General features: G+C 40.0%; 2 protein-coding genes across 3 annotated transcripts in view; one reads left to right on the top strand and one right to left on the bottom strand.

Moving 5' to 3' along the window:
• Nucleotides 1-1,487: 1,487 nt before the first annotated feature.
• LOC121908579 (germ cell-specific gene 1-like protein) lies at nt 1,488-9,471 on the top strand. Its single transcript, XM_042428719.1, has 5 exons — nt 1,488-2,852; nt 5,184-5,231; nt 6,838-6,990; nt 7,720-7,831; nt 8,467-9,471. The coding sequence occupies exons 1-5, from the start codon at nt 2,564-2,566 to the stop codon at nt 8,759-8,761; spliced, it is 897 nt and encodes a 298-aa protein (XP_042284653.1). The 5' UTR covers nt 1,488-2,563; the 3' UTR covers nt 8,762-9,471.
• A 91-nt stretch (nt 9,472-9,562) lies between these two features.
• tmc5 (transmembrane channel like 5) overlaps nt 9,563-20,129 on the bottom strand; it is a 13,433-nt gene continuing 2,866 nt past the window's right edge. For both annotated transcript variants that reach the window (XM_042428704.1, XM_042428695.1), the window contains 20 exons: nt 19,946-20,095; nt 19,160-19,389; nt 18,850-18,927; nt 17,192-17,308; nt 16,948-17,050; nt 16,461-16,542; nt 16,095-16,355; nt 15,537-15,679; nt 15,252-15,396; nt 14,817-14,969; nt 14,224-14,390; nt 13,524-13,599; nt 13,324-13,421; nt 13,121-13,216; nt 12,935-13,010; nt 12,267-12,400; nt 11,856-12,029; nt 11,137-11,215; nt 10,899-10,991; nt 9,563-10,815 (listed from right to left, as the gene is read on the bottom strand). In XM_042428704.1, coding sequence (XP_042284638.1) covers nt 10,210-10,815; nt 10,899-10,991; nt 11,137-11,215; nt 11,856-12,029; nt 12,267-12,400; nt 12,935-13,010; nt 13,121-13,216; nt 13,324-13,421; nt 13,524-13,599; nt 14,224-14,390; nt 14,817-14,969; nt 15,252-15,396; nt 15,537-15,679; nt 16,095-16,355; nt 16,461-16,542; nt 16,948-17,050; nt 17,192-17,308; nt 18,850-18,927; nt 19,160-19,389; nt 19,946-20,019 — 2,985 coding nt within the window. In that variant the 5' untranslated portion in view covers nt 20,020-20,095 and the 3' untranslated portion in view covers nt 9,563-10,209. The remainder of the gene's footprint in view (nt 10,816-10,898; nt 10,992-11,136; nt 11,216-11,855; nt 12,030-12,266; nt 12,401-12,934; nt 13,011-13,120; nt 13,217-13,323; nt 13,422-13,523; nt 13,600-14,223; nt 14,391-14,816; nt 14,970-15,251; nt 15,397-15,536; nt 15,680-16,094; nt 16,356-16,460; nt 16,543-16,947; nt 17,051-17,191; nt 17,309-18,849; nt 18,928-19,159; nt 19,390-19,945; nt 20,096-20,129) is intronic.

Genomic DNA, 20,129 nt, shown 5'->3' with positions numbered 1-20,129 from the left:
CTCAATAAGGAGAACATGATCCAGCATCATTTTCTATAATTTTGATATAATTTAAGTCTTTTTCTTTGGCATATGAAAATCTACAGACATCATTTCAAGGTTTTGTTGGTGAGCAACAACAGTCGTATGTGACCCCAGATTCACACAAATAGCCTATTGAAATTCATAGTTAAGTATCCTCATCACTGGATACATAGCAGAACCTCCTCATCTGAAATGTTGCAAACTACGTTATTCCCCTAATTTAGGCTTTGATGGATGTGTGTTTGGCTGAACATCCATATCCCCACACTACACTGAAGGACTGAAAATGTGTTTATTTGAGCAAGGATGAAATTCTTGTCATTTCCACAAACTCAGCAGGCAGCCTATTACCATCCACACGGACATCATAATCAGTGTTTACTAGATGGTGGCTAACTGTTCTAACTTACAATATGCTGCTGATATTAAATAAGACGCTTGTCAGCTGTTGGCAAAAGCCACTGGGTGTTTTAAGGACACACAGCACTTTTTGAAGCTTAGAGACCTGTAGGGTTTACTAACACAGTTATAACTTAGCCCACAGTATTCCAGTATGTTCAACAATATCAAAACAGTTCTTCATATTTCATTTTTTTTTTTTTTTTTGCCTATAAGCATGTATAATGTAGAGCATGTGGTACTTGAAGTGGGAGAATTGGGGCATTTAATCTTGTGTGATTACAAAAGCATGTGTGCCTCTTACCCTTTGATCACCTTTATGTTCAAGACCGTGCCAAGGTGCTAATTAACTGCCATATCACCAGCAGCTTATTCAGCCATATTTGAGGCACTTTGGTAGAGAGTCTTGGCCTGATTTGTCAGTTTTTCAGAGTCATGTTGAAGTGCAGCTTAGCCTCCAGGGCTGAAGATGAAGGCACGCTGCTGAGGTAACAGAGATGTCAGGCCTATCTGGCCTCATTTACTGCAGGGATGTAAACACTGTTTAACACCGAGAAGCTCAAACGATTTGTATTTTTAGTTTGTACTCACACCAAGAATCCCAGTCCTCATGGGAAACGTCTTTGAAATGCCAACGCTTGTGTTGTCTGTGTGATCCAGCGCAATTCTGATTAGAAGACATTTACTGCAGACGCTCAAGTGTTGTGGAGTCATCTGTACTTCTCACAGTGTGCAGAGCACAATGGGTGGGCTCATCGTCCTCTTCATGACCTCAACTTCTCTGAAACAGAACTGATTCTCAGAAAGGAAGGCAAGGATTACAAAAACCACAACTGTTGTCAGGAACTTATCAAGGAATAATTATAAAGTTGCTTTTTGTTATGTTTGATTGATTTTACTGACAGATGAATGTGCTTTTGTTGAGCATATTTTTGACAACTGAATGAACTCAAAGCGAAAATCAAAGTCAGAATTTGAAAAGTTACATATATTCACCAATATACAGTATAAGCCCCCAAATCAATATTCTTTAAAGGGGACCCTGAATTTAGTCCCTGAAGTTAACCTAATTAGACTTTGCATTTTTTTAGCTAGTTCATCCTTTATTTAAACAAGATGTATCATTGAGATCTTTTCAAGAGCAACATGTGTACAAGAATAAACATATGTGTAAGTATAAGACAAACAGGAATGTAGACATTAGTTCTACATTAAAGAAAACAATTAGAAGTGGCATTCAAACCACATTTTCCAAGCTGCTCTTTCACACACATAACACTGCAATATCAGCAGAAACAGAGTGATACCACTATTGATAAATGTGATCTAAAAATGGGACTACATGCAGTCTAGAAAATGGCCTCAAATTTATTTTAGAAACTTATATTAGTTGAGGCGTTGCTCTTAAAAATTGTGAAGTTAAAGGAGCACTTCTCTGACTCAAATGAATGCTATCGAGTTGTATTATGGGAAATGTAGGATCCAGTTGGAGCTTGACATAGCCTATAGGGACAAAAAGTCAGGATATCTCGGTCCGTGCTGCTTCAAGTTTCATCATTTTTGTTTGAACCTGTCTCTTGTGAGTCCCCAAACTTTATGAAAATATGATACCAAATTCCTTTAATTTAATCATTATATTGAGCTTTTTTTCCTGTTCTGACATTCAGCTTTAAAAACCTGCCTGCAGATATTGCCGAGCTCTTATTGTTAGTGTTTTACTGTTTAATTTAACTTTTGTCTCACACATGGCAGCCTAGACTAAGTGTTTGTGAGCAATGGGGGGGAGGAGATACATCCTACTGTGATCCTACTACAGAGGGGGGTAGAGAGAGCATCATGAGAAAATCCGACACTTGTTGCAAGCAAGCGTCAAATCCTTTGACAACGTGACATCCTATAGGCTGGACACTCGTGGGGCATCGCGTGTGAGAGAGGAAAGGTCTAATGATGGAGATGTGACACTTTGGCACACATCTTGGCTCAGTGTGAGGATGCTTCCTATATCCTGCGCGTCAATGGAGATTTCTGGGAACACTGGAGTGCCACATGGGACCCTTACCACAGCTGGCGTGTTTGGTCATTAGCACCTATTCCACTTTGCACCCATGAACTTTCCGGTCCTCCATCCTTCTCACGGACAATGAAGACGACTCGCAAATGCAGGTCCCTTCTGTCGGTTGGCTTGAACTTCTTCGCCCTGTTTTTCTCCATAACCGCGTTCATAACGACCTACTGGTGCGTGGGGACCCAGAGAGTACCCAAGCCGAAGTGCAGCAAGCTGCGGACGCACCAGTGCATAGACTACGGAGTGAACGAGACAGACCCTAACAAAGTGGTGTACAGCTGGGAGACCGGGGACGACAGGTTCCTGTTCCGTCAGTTCCACACCGGCATCTGGTTCTCATGTGAGGAGAACATCCACGATGAAAGTAAGACGAGAAGGTGTGTGTGTGTGTGTGTGTGTGTTTGTAGGTGCATGTGTGTTTTAGCTTAGTAATTCTTAAAGTGGGGTCTGGGGATCACCAGGGGTCCTTGAGGTTGGTCCAGGGAGTCCCCAGCAAAAAGGGGAATGATTTATTTTCACTACAATTCTATACATAAGTAACACAGTGACAGAATGTATGATTGTTTTGGTCATGGGTTTCATACACTTTCTATAGTAAAACATCTAAAAGTACAAATCTTATCAAACAGGGGTCGATGGTCTAATTTGTGTCAGTTTAGGGGTCCTGAAAAAGTTATGTTATGTTATGTTATGTTGTGTTATGATGTTTAACCTTTTCCAACTTTTGAGTTACGTTTATTGGAGTCTTTTAAGTCTATATCAGTGAAATGGCCAATGAAGTATGAGAAAATGAAGGAAAACTCAGGAAAAAACGTTATTTTCCTTTTTTCCCAAACATTTTCAACAGCTGTGTATGACTTTAATTGAACTTTTTTTTCTTTTACTTATAAATGTATAAGGGACTATTATTGCTATATATTTAGTATCTAAAACTGCATTTGCTCCATTTTTGGGGGTCATATTCCACTCCTTCTATCTTTAAAATCTTTAGTTTTGAGTGTTACTGAATCATCATCATCACATTATGCACAGACAGCAGCAGACTATTGTCTGACCCGGCTTAAACAGTGACTCACACTTCGAATTATGTAACACAAACCCAAATAAACAAATGTTCACCTCTATGAATATATCATTTTAATTTCCTCATTTGTCTGCATGGATCACTCAGTTCAAATGGACTTTTTGGGTTGTTCCATTTCATGATATTTTCCAGATGATTGCCTGCCATTAATAACAATTTGCTTTTTAATATGAAATAAAATGTTGACATATCCATGCAAATGCAATTTTAGATACTAAGTTAATAATAGATAATAAACAACAGTTTTCTGTGCTGAGCAAACAGCAGCACTCGGGAGCTTCAGTGTGAAGTTTTTTTTTCAAGGAGAGAAGGTTGCTGTCACACTCCAGATTCAGGGCTTTAAGTGGGTGGCTGTACAGCACTGGATAGGGTCAGATGTGATTGCTCTACAGCTTAAGTGAAATGAAAACAGTGTGCGAGCTTCATTTCCTCACTCAGACAAATGGGAAAGGAAATTATCCATACTGGAGTGGTAATTTAATAACAAGGGGCTTGGTGGGGGGAGATGAGTTGTGTGCATCAATGTGTGCATCAGGAGGGGCAGGGGTCATGAAAAGTTGAGGTCAAAGGTGTAATCGGGCCAGATTATTCCTCTGTGATTGGCTCACTGCAACTAGATCTGGAATTACTACGGCATCAATCCCCCAAATTCCCTGATGTCAGAGTTGTCCCAAACACCACTCTGACATCAGCCTGCGCTAAACGTGCTAACTAACTATTTTTTTATAATGCAGGAAAACAGAAATGACCCAAATATTGAGATTATTCTAGTAGGAATTGCTTGCACATGTCTATCTCATCAAGGGGGGGGTGGGTTTCGCTGGAACAGCTTGAGTTAATAAGGATTATGTAACAGGGGCCTTGATGAGTTTTTCCACAAAACAGCTGTTGCCACTCTCCCTTCTACCTGATTAAAGTGTTCCACTTACAACAAATCCAGCGACGCGCTCGGTTCGACAGATGACAGAAGGAAAACACCACATCTGCAGGAAAGTGCCGTGATGTGTAAAGGGTCACTTTTTATGTATATATGTGTCTTAAATTGACTCAGGGTCTCGTTACGTGTCACAATACGTTCATGGTTTGACAGGCAAGGCAGTTATTACAGTGTTAATAAATCTGTATCACAGTGATTGTAATTCTGTGCAAAGTACCTGTAATTCAGTAGGACGAGAAGCAGATGTTGAGTGTCAACAGACCATCTGGTGACACTGAATCAGACGCCCCCAAAAAGCTGCATCTCTGACATACAGTTTGCCTCAATTTAAACATTCTGTTTATTCAATTTTTGAACTTATGAACTATGAAGCTGTGAGCATTCACATGGCAGGAGGTCATACTGCATCTGAGCTGATCTAGTGAAACACACCTGGACATAAACTACAGATTAGGATTTAAATCTATATCAGTTCATAGATAAGAGTATTTATGTATTTGCAATCTTGTAAACTTGTCGTTGGTCTTCTTTGTTAATCCCAACGCCCCCCCCCCTGACCTTTTCAATGTCTCGTCCTCTTCCGTGTCCCTCGACAAACAAACTACTCATATTACTGTGAGTCTGCGTCTGTGCTGCGTCACCATAACAATATTTTATTTTTGCTGTGCTGCCAGGTGAGATGTGCCGAAGCTTCATTGATTTGGCCCCTGCGTCAGAGAAAGGTGAGTGTCCATTAGGAGGTCAAACCTGAATATAAACCTGCGTAGTCAACTTTAAAGGTCACACGGCCAAAACATTGTTTTCTTCTCTTGCTTCCAATAAGGGAATTTATAGTTAAATCTTCAAAGGAAATAATAACTCCAAACATTGATGCTGTTATTGCAAAGCACCTTCTAAATGTAATTTTGTCTTGAGGCTTGACTTGAAATATCGGTGAGAAAGGAGAGGAGTAACTATTGTAAATGGAGTTTATGATAGTGTAATGTTGAGGCGTCCTCACTAATCTTCCGTAGAAATGGCTTTGACAAAATAAATATAGTGGCTAGAGGCACACATTGGTCTTTCTTCCAGATAAATGTATCATCCTTTTCAAATTTCTAGTCTTCATAATGAGTATTTGCAGGGTGACAGTATCGGTACACTGCTGTATTCGAAGCCAAAACTGGAATTCAACACCTAACAATGAAATGAAATATACTAATGTGTACATTTAAACTTAAAATGAAATAACTGAGCTATGCAGGGCCATTGTTGTCATGTACAGGAAATACTTCAGCAGTGTCATCTTTGATCTGCTCCTATCACAACAACAAGAACCCCACTTTCATTTTGAACATCATCCTTTCACATGAACGCTTGGCTACACAGGCGCAGCCGCACACATTTAGTGTTAAGTGTTGGGATTTTCAGATGTATTGACAACGTCATCTGAATGTCACTGGTTGAAATGTCAGGATGACTAAGTAGCACAAGAGGCACCCTGGACATAATGCAGTGTTTGATGTTTGTGTGTATCCAGATTTTGTTTGACTTTATTCTTTGGAAATCAGATAAGATTTGATACAATTTTGACATGTTAACATCAACCCTGATTAGGTGCCTCTGAATCCACTTAAATATCAGATTAAATCAAAATCATTGTCTAAAACTCATCAGTGTTTCAGAAAATTATTCACAGCTCAATTCAGTTATATCAGACGAATCATCAGCAATTCGGTATAAACAAGACTAAAAGTTATGCATAGTTGTGCTTTGAGCTAAATGGTATCGTTAGCAGGCTAACAATGATGACATTTGAAGCGGGTGTAATGTTTACCATGTTCAGTGTCTTAGTTTAGCATGTTAGCATGCTAATTATCACTAAACACAAAGTACAACAGGGAATGATGGGAATGTTATTAGTTTTGCAGCTCTCTGGTCATAAATTTGACAAATTGACATTGTGACCTCATGGTGACGCTAGAGGAAAAGTCAGGCGATCACCAAAGTTCTTACAATTCATCTTGAGGGGAACGTGAATGTCTGCACTAAATTTCATCGCAATCCATCCAATAGTTATTGAGAAATTTCCCCACAACCGTTAACCTCATGGTGGCGCAAGAGGAAAAGTCAGCAAATCATTTGTGCAGCATTTGTACCAAATTTCATGGCAAATATGATGATGTTGCTTGGTTTGACCAAATTACAAGCACTATGCAAGTCAATTTGTGAGCTGTTGTTGACTGTGGAATTGTTGTCATATAACATCAAATAATGAACTAAAATTTCAACGTTGTCTCCATTTGATTTAATCCAATGTCGTTGTAATCCAATGTGCCTGTTTTGCAGGGATGCTGTGGCTGTCACTGGTCTCTGAGATGTTGTACATTGTTCTGCTGGTGGTGGGCTTCAGTCTCATGTGTTTAGAGCTCGTCCACTCCAGCAACGTCATTGATGGACTCAAGCTCAATGCCTTCGCCGCTGTCTTCACTGTGCTCTCAGGTCGGCTGAGTTTATTTGTTATTAACTAAAATGCTCTGAGTGTTTTTGCTGTCTGTAATTTCCTGCTCTATATTCAAGTATATTTATTTATTTATTTATAAATATATTTGTGATTCCATTTTCAACTACTGGTTATGTTTCTTGATAACAGGCTCTCCTAAATACGGTACAACAACATAATAGATCTCATCTTGTAGTGAGCAGAGCAACATAACTAAAGACAAAGCCCTTTGCTTTTAAGATTAATTCAAAAGATGAAGTGAAAATGAAGAAGCTCTCACTCAAAATTGAATTCTGTCACAATCCAAAGAGCCATTCCTTCAGTTTTCCCCTGTACGATGAACAATAAATCTAGACTTAATGTAAAATCTATGGCGTAGGAGTGTAATAATAATAGAATGAATCTTCTTGACAAGTCATAAGGTTAAGAAAAGTCTCTGTCAGCGGCTGACAAAATGAATTCCAAGAAAATTAAAGAGGATATTTGTTTTTCATTTCAAAATGAACATGCATACTATGCGGATGGGGATTTAAGGCTATCAAGACTGTGTCATCTCAGCGTATACGTATATGTATGTATATGTGTGTGCACGTGAATAGGCTTTGAATCTGTACTTGTGGAAACAAATGATCATCTTCCTGCAGCAGACACATTTTAATTGAATTTTGTTTTTGAACCATACATCATGCAGCGAGCTAATTAATGATACGCTGTGTATTCGATTTCAGGTCTTCTCGGCATGGTGGCTCATGTGATGTACACACAGGTCTTCCAAGTCACCGTCAGTCTTGGTCCACCTGACTGGAGGCCTTATAACTGGGACTATGGCTGGTCCTTCTGGTAAGACTCCACAGACACACAGCAGAACTTAAAGATCATAGCCATATTTTTTTCATCAATATCAGATTAGCCGCGTAATTTAAAGTGTCATCCAAATAAGGTTGAGTTGACACCTATTAGAAAACCAGATAAGGGATTTGCATGTAGCAGCCCCAAATAGTCGGTTGTATCTCTGCTCTCACCTCTCCCCAGCATCACTGTCTGTAATGAAAAAGCCTGAGGATCTCATGTTATAGCAGGATTAGGCTTTGGTGTCCAAACCCTAAATACAGGCATGATTGGAATTGCATAAGGGGATAATATTTCACTCCTTTACAATATGCACAGAATGCTGGAAATTCATTTCAGAGGCTAAACAATTCTCGACCAACATTGAGCAACATTGAACAACATGAGCATTGACCAACCTGAGAGAAAAGTACACGAGGCGATGATTTGATTATCTGATCTCACAAGTGAACCGGCATAGTTGAGGGGAGCGGTGATAATCTCAGCAAACACAGTGTCAAATAAATTGAGGGAAAAATAGGATTGTGTCTTTACACGAGTACTCATCATTTTTCATCACAAAAGGAGAGCTGAGGTGATACAGAGTCACGTGCTGAATTGCTTTTTTTTTCTGTGTTTCATATCAGTATGGCCTGGGCGTCCTTCACCTGCTGTATGGGTGCGTCAGTCACCACTCTAAACTCCTACACTAAGACCGTCATCGAGTTCAGGCACAAGCGCAAGACCTTTGAGCAAAGCATCCGGGAGGAGCACGCGCAGGAGGCTTTCGGATATTTCCGGGAACAGTCTGTGCACTCCATCTCCAAATCTGTGGAAGTTTATTCCAGCCAGACCCTGAATAGCGGCAGGAAAACTCCCATACCTGCCGACTCCCTGGACCTGAGTGACATTCAGGGGTCTTTAGGGGAAGAACAGTGCTGAGCGGGACAGGAGACTAAGTGGTGGCATTTCTCTCAGTGTGGCAACTTGATGGATGGAAGCTTTGTGTTGCATCGCTGGTTTACTATAGGATTGAACACCTAACAGGATTTCATGCCACATTGTTAGCTCCATTTGATACATTTCTGCACTGCCTTAATTGAATTTACTCCCTGTGGGTGTGTTGTTGCTGTTGTTAGTCAAGTCACACGGGGTTATAGTTGGGAAATCTAACCAAACAAGCTGAGAACTGGAAAAAGTGGAAAAAAGTGGGTTCTCTTCTCTCTTCTTCTCTTTGTTTGTGTAACTTACCACAATGTAGATTTAAGAAAATGTTGTCAGGTAAACACCTAAAAATAGAATGAGGGTCTCTCAGATGCTAATAGCCTTATTAAACACGTTTCAGTCAATCAATAAATCAATGCAAATGATTGTCAAATCACAAAGACAGGGTGACAGTTTAACTGGTTTTCATTCATTATGAAATAAAGCCACAAATACTGCGAATCATGTGCCTACACATATAAAGAGCAATGTTGTAAATATGTTATGGAGTGTAAGTGTGCGGTACTTTTGTACACAGAATGGTTGTGTATATTTGTTCTTCTGGATGTTCACGATGACTGTTGTATTGTCTCACAAACCCTAAATGAGGAATACACTTTTGTTGGACCATTGTGAACCAATATCACAATAAACTGAGCTGAAAGTTATGAGGCAGCTTGTTTCTCCCATAAAGGTCCATTGAAAGAATAAACAGTCAGTTTAGTATCACATCATGCCAGAATGTGAAGAATTTAAAATTGTTTGTAATTTTCATTTGATGTTTTTTCTGCTTTGATTGGAAGACAATAAATACTCATGTAAAAGTCATTGCCTACTGAGGCATTGGCCATGTAATACCTAAAGAGGGCAGTGTTGTGTTAATTGTAAGACCACTATCCATTCTGGTGGCTGTATTTTAGCATTTTCCTTTTTGTCACTGGCTTATTTTGGCATTCATATTGTGTTTTTTACATCCATTTTTACAGTGTAATATGCAGGGGACAGTAATTCATTTATTTTTGCTTTTCTTTTATTTTTGTTCATCTACATTTCAAAGAGAATATATACAATATGAATAACTTATGTTTGTGATACACAAATTACATGTAATGGCACAAGAACAGGCCTTGTGTGTATTTGTTAAAGTGATTATTTGTCATACAATTTTCATATAAATATATAATTAAAATATACTCCTAAAAAAAAGGTGCATAAATAGGTGAACCTGCACTTTCACATACAGTAGACCTGCTATAAGTTTTTTGTTCTTTTGCAGGAATCCTTTTAATTTTGCACTTTTTATGAACACAAATCACATCCTGATAAGACTCATTTAGGTCAGCTGCATAAAAAGCTATTTTCTTGCTCTTTTCAACTCTGGTTATGATAAAGTCAGATGAGTTTGTTCAGTATCCATCATCATACTCATTCTGGGCCTGCTGCCGCGCCAACATGGCCTGTATGAGAGCGCTGGAACCTGAGGGAGCTGGATTTTGTGGGGCAGCAGGGACTCGCTGAATCCTTTCCTCTTCCTCTGCTCTCTGCCTGGCTTGCATGACTTGCATCATAGCACTAGACACTGAAGATGGTTGATCATCTACATCATATGCTGCATCCTCCTCTGTTCTTTGTCTGGCTTGCATGGCCTGTGTTACAGCGCTGGATCTATTGACAGGGTTTTCAGAAAAATCTTCTGTACTGTAGTACTCATCCCTCACATGATCCTCAGCCCTCTGCCTCGCTTGCATGGCCTGTGCGAGGGCGCTGGAGGATGTCTGGTATTTATCAGGCATCTGGTATAAATCTCCATCCTGTGTATCAGCTCTCTGACGTGCCAACATGGCCTGCATCAGAGCACTGGAGGTGGAGATGTCTGAGGGAACGGGCACTCCGCCAGCGCTGTGCCTCTCCTCTTCCTCTTCAAGCCGCTGGCGAGCAAGTAAAGTCTGAACCATGGCGTTTGAGGTGGACTGACCCCCAGATGAGTGGTCATCTGAACGCCGTTTAGTGTGCTGAGAACAAAAGAAAAATTGCTTGAGGGTTGATAACAAATCTCAGGAGGAAAGGTTAGCATGGAAGAATTTTCAAAACAAACCTTTTTTTGATTCCTTGGTTTGGGTTTTTTATTAGGGTTAGTTTTCTGGAGGTTCTGCAGCTTGTCTAACAAGAAGGACTTGTCTTTCCCCTCCTGGTTAGAAAAACAGAAGGAGACAAAGAAGGAAATAAAAAACAAGTATTACTAAAAAAACAATTGCAACTGAGTTCAAACAGGCATACCAATTCCCAAAGGAAAAGAAGATGAGAGCAAGAGCAGTTTTTTCAACCGCACTCACATTAACAATCTGTTGTCTCAGAAGACCAATAAGTTCTTTGCGGCCCTGAGTGACTTGCCAGAAGATGTATATGAAGACTCTGAGAAAGAAAACATGACAGTCAAAAGAGGAACAGGTAAAAGGAAGGCAGACTTTCATATTGTTACTGAAAAAACAATTTGCATAACAACAGAAAGACAGACATGCATGGGGGCAGTGTTCCAGTCTCCATCACCTCGATGTTTTAATAATCAAGTCAATGTCAATAAAATCCTTGCAACATTGTGGCTGCTTGGTGTTATCCTGTTTTTATGCTGCTGCATTGAACACCATGGTTACTCTGCTTGATTCATTCACTCATGTGATTCACAGACTGCTTCATGATCTAACAAAGCTTTTTTTAAAATCAGTCACCTGGAGGGTTTACTGCTTCGGATATAACACGAGGCTATCACAGTGTTATATACACAACACAACTAACTGTCCATTTTGTTGATTGAGAGTTCCCACCACACAAATGAACACCTTCAATTATAATCAATTATATTATATTGTATATTTTTACAATTGTACATTTAGATTCAAATTAGACTTAGTTGTTGCTCTGCAAATGCAAAACACATAAAGGTCTTCTGCTTGTGATCTGCTTGTGTGAAAAAAATGATTCACAACTGGATTTAAACACATAATATCACACACACACAACATACATACACCTTGCACTTAGACCATGCACTTACAGTATGACGAGCGTGACAAGGAAGTAGAAGATTTCACTTCTGATGACATTTTGGTAGATCCAGACCACCCACTGAGAACCAGGGATCTCTTCCAGATCGTCTATCCAGACTCCAACTACACTGAAGGTACTGTTGAGTCCCCGAAAAGGACCACACCGCTTGGAGGGAGTCAGGCTTCAGAGCAGGACAGGGTGGAGAAAACAAGATTGAGGTTTGCTTTGGTAACAAGCCTAACATTACAGACAGAATTTGTTCATTAATTGAGAATCTAGACTGTGTTTCAGTGTGGGATTGTTGGTTTTTGTGACAATTTTGTTAAAAAATGGATGATTTTTTTTTTTTTTTTAACTCCAAGCTGTTAATGTGAGATAAAGGTTTTTATAATGGTCAAAATAGACCATGTCCACATACCTCCAGGCAGTGTATGCAACCATGGACAGGGCTCCCACAAAGAAAGGGAAGAAGAGGAGGGCGATGAAGATGGTTTGCATCTGAGCTGCCCTGCCTGACCGCCGCGGAGGCTGGCAATTCTGGGTCAGGCTGACCTGGGAAGGTGCACAGACACATATAACACAAACACTATTTTTTATTCATCAATCTCATATTAAAGTTTTCAAAACCACAAGCTCATTACATCCTAAACATCACATCCATTTCACTCCACATTAGAAAACATGACGATCTCATCAGAGCTTTGAACAGCATTGCTTCAAAGGTCATTCAGCATGTTCATAAAACATTCAGCAACACCAGATCCAGCCTGGGTCAAATTACCAATCATACTGAAGTCATTTACTTCTGGGATTGATCTTGCCTAACAATGCAACCAATAGTTTTATTCCACAAATCCCAAACCCTGCCTGACTTTTCCATTGCTCAAAATAAAGCAAACAGTCAATGTGATGAAGGGATTTTAATTAATTATTGACCCAGCTGCACAAATACAGTAACATGAGCCTAAAGAGTATATAGAGCAGCTCAGGTAACGATACCATTGTATCTGTCTATGGCCGTATATCACCATGGTAGGTCAGTTTACAGTCACCAGGACTTCCAAACCTTGTGAACATAATATTTACCTTTTTCAGGTAAAACACAATGAAAAACTTGAGAATCTGGATAGCAGGTAGAAGAGGAGAGAAGTAGATTCCAATCCTATGGAGAGAAAATAGAGGATACAAGAACTTTTAATAGGAAATTAGCGCTGACATCGGGATAGAAAATATAAGTCCTGAGCCATTAATGTGTCAAATTATTGTTCTTACCAGGCCAGAGTCTGTGCATAGATGAGTTCAAGGACATTTCTGGCGACGTCAAACTCTGGAACCCCCAGACGTGGTAGAAATCTGGTCCCAATCACACTGTAATACATCAATGATGAATATGATTTACATCCGTAGCTAATTTTCCACATTTTTATATTTACAAAGAAGAAAATAATTTCATAAACTGGAACCATGTCACTCACTTGCTGAGAAACTCTCCAAAGAAGGATCCCAACATCAGAAACAAGAAGTCAACAATAACCAGACGGTACAAAGCCTGTCCTACAATGGACTCCCAACACTGTACGAAACAAATTAGATGAATGAACAAAGGCTTATATAGTGAAACTGATACTGGTGTATTTGAAAACGGCAATAAACAGTTAATTCCTGTCACACATACCGAAAACTTCTTAGCAACCACATTCATCCAGTAATAACACAAGACACCCAGAATGGCCATCTTGAGTATCACATTTCTGTAAGTGGGAAAAGATAAAAACACATTTCAATCATGCTGTTAGTTTGAGATTTTGGGAAATTTGCTCTCTCATCGAGTTAAATGAGAAGATTTATACCACTCTCATATCTGTCCATTCAATATGAAGCTGGAGGCCGGAGCATAAAGGCCTAGCATAAAGACTAGAAACAGGGGAAAACAGCTGGCCTAGCTAGGAAACAAAAAACCCCAAACCAGATACAGTGACTTCCTGGAGTCTCCGCTGATTACCTGGCAAACTCAAGGAGATGACAGGACTCAAGGAAGCCACTGCACCTGACCAAGAAAAAGCCCTGCACCTAACCCTGTGTAAAAGAATCACAAATTGTTGTTTTGATGCTTCAGTGTGTGTACCGATTAAACGATATAACATGTTCAAATTTGAGTTGCTTGTAGGTTGAATTTGTTACCTTTGGACAGAGCCAGGCAAGCTGTTTCCCTCTGTTTCCAGTCTTTGTGCTAAGCTAAGCTAATCGGCCATTGGCTCCATTGAACAGACAGATAAGACAGAGATTTTCTCATCTAACTCTCCTCAAGAAAGCCCTTTAACTCATGCACTGTATGCTCCCTCCTTGATAAAAAACTAAAACCGCTGCTATCTAACCTGAGTACCAGAGCGTAGATCTGTCTGCGCTGGCTGGAGTAGTGCTCAAACTTGTTGAAGAGGGAGTAGAAGAGCGGGACAACCAGGTTAATCAGAGACACCACAAAGGGAACCAGGAGAGTCTCTGCCTCCTGAAGCAGAGACCAGTTGGCAGCATCCTTTGTCTGCTGTAAAGATAACAGATTGAGGTCACAACAAGATAGAGCTCAACGACTAACAATATGTGCAATGAAATGAATCAAGTTCTGTGCTGTCAGTAAATGACTTGACACATTACTGTCAGTAGGTTGTAAACTTATGGAGCATGACTTTAAAGACCCAATCCATTACATGCCATAAAGTATTATCATACTGTATATGTATCTCTATTCCTAAAAGGATATGCAGCTGTGCAAGTAAGGGGAATTTTTCTCCTTTAGCTCTTAAAGGAACAAGAGTTGCATTTTCCAGACAGAGAAGAAACCTTTATTGGGATGTGGGCTACCCACTTTTCCTGCCCTCTGTAGTCTCTATCCATCAAAAAAAAAAAAAAACAATCACTCCAACTTTTTGCTATGAGTCTCATTATATCATCTTAATTTGAATTTGTGTACCTGCTGTTCATATTGGCAGAGGTAGTAGATGCTGGCTCCACAACCAACAGCCAGGCCGGTGGAGAGGAGCCACGAGCCCAGATAAACCCCAAAGTGCTTCAGCTTTTCAGAGAGGGTTAGCAACTCCCCCTGGGCCTTCTCTGACAAAGACTCCTGGAAAGATGGTAAGAGGACAAACATGGCAATGAAAAATAATGAGACGTGTGATGTGTCCTAAAAAAGGAATTAACTTCTGAAAGCTTATTGTGATGATATCCTCCCAAGATTTCTGAAATGTAACTATACACTCCATCCTTTAGAAATGTTGTGACTATACAGTGTTGTAGGGGGAATAAGAACTCTTCCTCTTTTTATGGTGGCAAAAACAGACTTCTCTTTCCTGACTTCCTGTCTTGATTGAGTGGGTTTTAAACAGTGTGTTGTTTGAGCTTTTACCTTTAGTTGGACACGGAGATTGTTCTTGCGCTGTCTCACTGCTCTCTCATTGGTTATACTGAAATCCCAGCTGCACAAAAGCTGCCACGCACTGTTTGAGGATTGATCCGCAAGCACATAGTTTTTCCTGAATGATCTTGCCATGCTGCATGAGGATAGAGATGGTTGGGTAAGTTCAGACAAATGTACAATAAATGTAGGATGTATTCATGTAGAATAACCCCCAAATATTGATCTATATCAAATGTAATCAGAACAATTCCACAAGTTATCCAGAGGACTAACCTGAAGATAAGTGCAATTCCACACAGCACCATGTAGACTGCAATGGTGAAGAAATAGCCCAGCTGCATGTTATACTCCACCAGGCCCGCAAGGGTTTCATTGCTGTAGCCACCGTAGTACATGACAGTGTAGCTGAAGTAACCCTGGAGAAACCAAAACACATTTACTATGCAGTGACAAAGATTTGATTATGCTGCTCTCATCAACTCGGTGCAGAGAGGAGTTCAAGTTCAATAAAATATTAAATGAACCTATATTAATCCATATTGATATTTTTGGCCACATAATGGGCAGAATACCAAGCTATAAGAGTGTTTATCAGAGCTTTTTTGCTTAAAAGAGTTGCGACCTGCGCCTTGAAGTGACACTAATGAGAGCAGTGAGAGCCAAAAACAATGAAGTTGCGGGCCGTTAAACCAAAACAATGAGTTGAAAGAGGCTAAAATGCTATGTAGAGCTGAGGGGAACTGCAGAGACGGGTGATAACTATTTGTGGGTGCGTCTCTAAGAGCGACTCTTTCATGTCAAGTATGTGGTTTGAAATGAGCTTGCACTTACAGCTCCAGTCAGTATCTCCAGTCCTGTGAAGCTCACATTTGGAGGAATGTTGGGTGAGGGGTTGTAAACAAGGACCGGGATGGTGATAAAGCCAAAGTTGACCAGGAAGGAGAAAATGTTGAACATGAGCAACCACTTGAGGAACAGAAAATAAGAGAGGACACTGGTGCCAAACTTGCCACCAATCTCTTTCATGATGCCTTGCCACAGCTCCAGGGCCTGTCTAGCTGAACTTATGCTGTAACCGCACCTGCGGAGAGACTGAGAGTACAGGAGTACACGTACTGTCAGTATTACACAACCACAAGTTATGAATCAGATGGCTAAACTCAAAATGAGGTCTTTTATAATTGATGAGAGACTCACCAGTGACAGATTCTCAGAGCAATCAGCAAAACATGTGAACCGGCGAGACTGCTTGGAAGACTTAAATGCCAGCACTTGGCTCCTGCAAAGGTAATTTAAAACATAATTTTGTGTGATAATGACATTTGCCCTAAAAGTGCATACAGTAATCTCCTGATGAATTACAAGATCTGCCACAATGACTGAACACTGCAGTCTGCAGAAAAACCTTTGTACTTGTTTTCAGTTTAATAGTTTCCTGTGTAATGTACCTTGAAACAGGAGCAGAGCAGTGTGTATATGTGTGTATATTTGCTCACATATATGTGACTCCTCCACCAGTGTTCTATATTGCAACACCACAAAGCCCCACTTTAAATACCTCCACGTCTTTGTAAACATAATCTTTATTTTATGGTTCATAGCAAGGTGTAATGGTTAACTAAGTGATCTACAAGGACACTAACAAGGAGGCTTATCACCTTTAACCACGTCAGTCACAACCCACCTGATGTGTTTCTTCTCTTCAAAGCTCATCGGAAGGTCCCGAATGGCCCGGATTCGGTCTCGTGTCGACAAGGCAACAAGTTCTTTGACCAGGTTCTGTTCCTCTGTCACACAAGAGATGACAAGACAAGACAGTCGCTGTCTGTTATCTTTACAATGGCGACCATCCAGAATGCATATCAGGTGTCACACTTCACATTGCACACATCCACAGGAATAAGCTGACACACATCACGGGCTTTTACCATTTTCCATTTCGTTCCTGATGGCATCCTCTGTGAAAGCTAAATAGCCAGGATCAGCCATAGGAAACATGCTCATCCTTCTCATTGCAATCCCCCTCCACCTCATTGTCATGTTTCCTGGGTGAAAACACAAGAGGAGAAGGAAGTATTATGGTGTTCGGAAAAGATAATCAGGGATTTTACTATGAGCTTGATGTTAAAAAGTAAACTCAATGAGCAGATGGGAAAGACAGTGACAGTCAACAAAAGAATTGGTTGACAGTTTTTAAATGCAATACTTGAATTTAATAGAGATGGTATTTTTATATTTTCCTATTCAAAAACTGCACCTAACTTTAGATGTGTATATTTCTTACTGTAGATACACATTGATTGAAAGTAGAGTTGATAGCAGTGAAATGTACAGTATGAGCTCATGTGGGTGCTACTGCACCAGTAACATTATCCTACTTCAGATTAAAACTATGATACTACAGCTGTTGGTGCTGCAGTTCATCACATTGTCAGAGACTACTGTGCCGACTGCAACACTAGTATGACTACTGTTATTCACAGGTATGGTAATGCTTAATAATATAGCAAGCAAATTACAGTGTAATTAAATTGTATTATCACAGCCTCTGTAAGGCTCTGTGATAGGTACAGCAATGTTTTGAGCTAAACATCATCATGCTAACATGCTCACAATGACAATGCCAACATATTTACCATGTTCACCATCTTAGTTTAGCATGTTGACATGCTACCATTTGATAATTAACATTAAACACAAATTAAAACTGTGGGTGATGAGAATGTCATTGGTTTTACTGTAGCTATTTGGTCATAAATCAAATTCTGACGATTTCAAATGTTGCTGCTTTATAGAAAGTGATCGGATCACCAAAAGTTATATCAGTTCATTCTGAGGGATATATGAATCCCTGAACTGAATTTCATCACAATCCACACAATAGTTGTTTAGACATTATACTCAAAAGCACAAATGTCAACCTCATTGCAGTGCTAGAGGGAATCCCAGGGGATCACCAAACTCACAAAGATTCATCCTCTGGGCACCATTTATGCCAATTAGTCTAGTAGATAGTAAGATATTTTACATGATAAGTGAAAACTTTGACCTGCTGATGGCACTAGAGGAAAAGGGGATCACCAAGATCATAAGGAAACATCCTCTGGGGACCATGAATATTTGTACCAAATTTCATCGGCTATCCATTGACTAGTTTTTGTAATATTTCAGCCAGGACCAAAGCAGTGGGCCGACCAACAGACCAACAATGCCTGACAACAACAAATGTCCACTCAGATTTCTTGTGTGTACACAACCCTTGATTATGTCCTTCAGATTAAGATAACATTTTCCCCAAGAATCCCCTTCCCTCTGTTTCATTTTCTTTGCCAACTTCCTTCATTTTCTTTCTATTTGTTGTTGAGTGCAGCCTCCATTAATAATTACCCAGTTTTCTAAGTTGATTTATAAGCAAAGTCGAGAGGTCAACATGACACATTTATCTCTAATTATTGTCTTGTAATGCACTTTACAGCTTTGTGTGTGTTTAGTGATACCATGGCAACAGCATGAGAGTGCACAAAAACTTTGAAAAGACTGTGAAAAGAAAGTATTATCAATGGAGAAAACATAGTTTAACCATTACCTGAAGATGCAGAAGGAAGTCGAGTAGACAGCGTTCTATCATAGTGAGAGTCAGGGTTGATCTGGAACACACTGTGATCTAGATTTTTTAAAAAGTGAGGAAGAGATTGTGTAGACGTTAACAGTCTAAGTATCAGTAGCAGTGTCACATAGCAACACAGAGAGGCACAAAAAAGCTGAGGTGTCAGTGGTCAAAACAAAATAATGGTGGGTTTTTTTCCACATACAATGTAGCTTTTACTTCAAAATGTATACTAAGACTCAACAGAGACATTAAATCTAGTCTTGTCACATGGAAATGGTCCACTCACTGTGGTCATGTTGCAATGAAGGACTCCCCGGGCGTGTTGAGAGGAGGCCCATGGGGATGCTTTCTCTCCCCCTCCAGCTCTCCTCCTGCCAGCCCCCCCAGGGTACTCTCCCTACAGCATCACCACTGCTGCCCTGACCTGTTGATGAGTGATATGTGTCTGCTCTCTCACCCCGCCAGGCTGGATCTTCCCTGGCATAGGGGTTAGTGTGATGGGTTTTGCTGGAAGACCTAGAGAATGAATTCATAAATATAAAGATGAAAGATAAACTGCTTATCTTTGAGGTCATTTGAGGACTGTGGTTATCAACCCAAAACAGGAGCTGGAATTTCATGTTATGATTATAATGCGATTATTATCTGTAATGAAACCGCTGCCATAGATGTGACTGCAATTGGGGTGATGTTTTTCTCATGTGAATATGTAATGCTCTACAAAAGAAGCAAGGCTTATGTTGGTGAGTAAACTTCAGAGACAAATGGCACTTCAGACTTGGCAAGTCTGCTTTTTCCAGAAACTTTTAGAAACTTCCAGTTTGACCTCTTTCCAAAGTCCTGAGATCTTAAAAGTTTTTACCACAAAATGTTCCTTGAGCACATCCTGTTTGTTCTTTTACAGTACATTACATGCCCTCTGATTAAAAGTACAAACAGTCTGTTCTCACCCACAGCGCTCCCTCAAACACATTATTTGATAAATGGCAAAACATTTTTTTCTGGATAAATAATGCAGTGATGCACTTTCTAAGACAAAAACACATTTTTTTGTTATTATATTACCACAAACCTTCTATCAATTTCCAGAGTCTCGCTGTCATGGTAGGCGGGGTTGAAAAATCCTCCGTTGCTGTAACTTGACATGAGATCCTTCAAATTGATCCTTTTGCTCTTCTTTGGAGACGACAGTGATCCTTCAGCTCACTCTGTCGCAGTCCTTCTAAAATATATCGATGTGTGTTTAAGTCCAGTTA

Source organism: Thunnus maccoyii, chromosome 2, assembly GCF_910596095.1.
Source record: "Thunnus maccoyii chromosome 2, fThuMac1.1, whole genome shotgun sequence".
NCBI classification, from domain to species: domain Eukaryota; kingdom Metazoa; phylum Chordata; class Actinopteri; order Scombriformes; family Scombridae; genus Thunnus; species Thunnus maccoyii.
The sequence above is the reverse complement of the archived record's forward strand: the minus strand, read 5'-3'. Positions and strand labels throughout refer to the sequence as shown.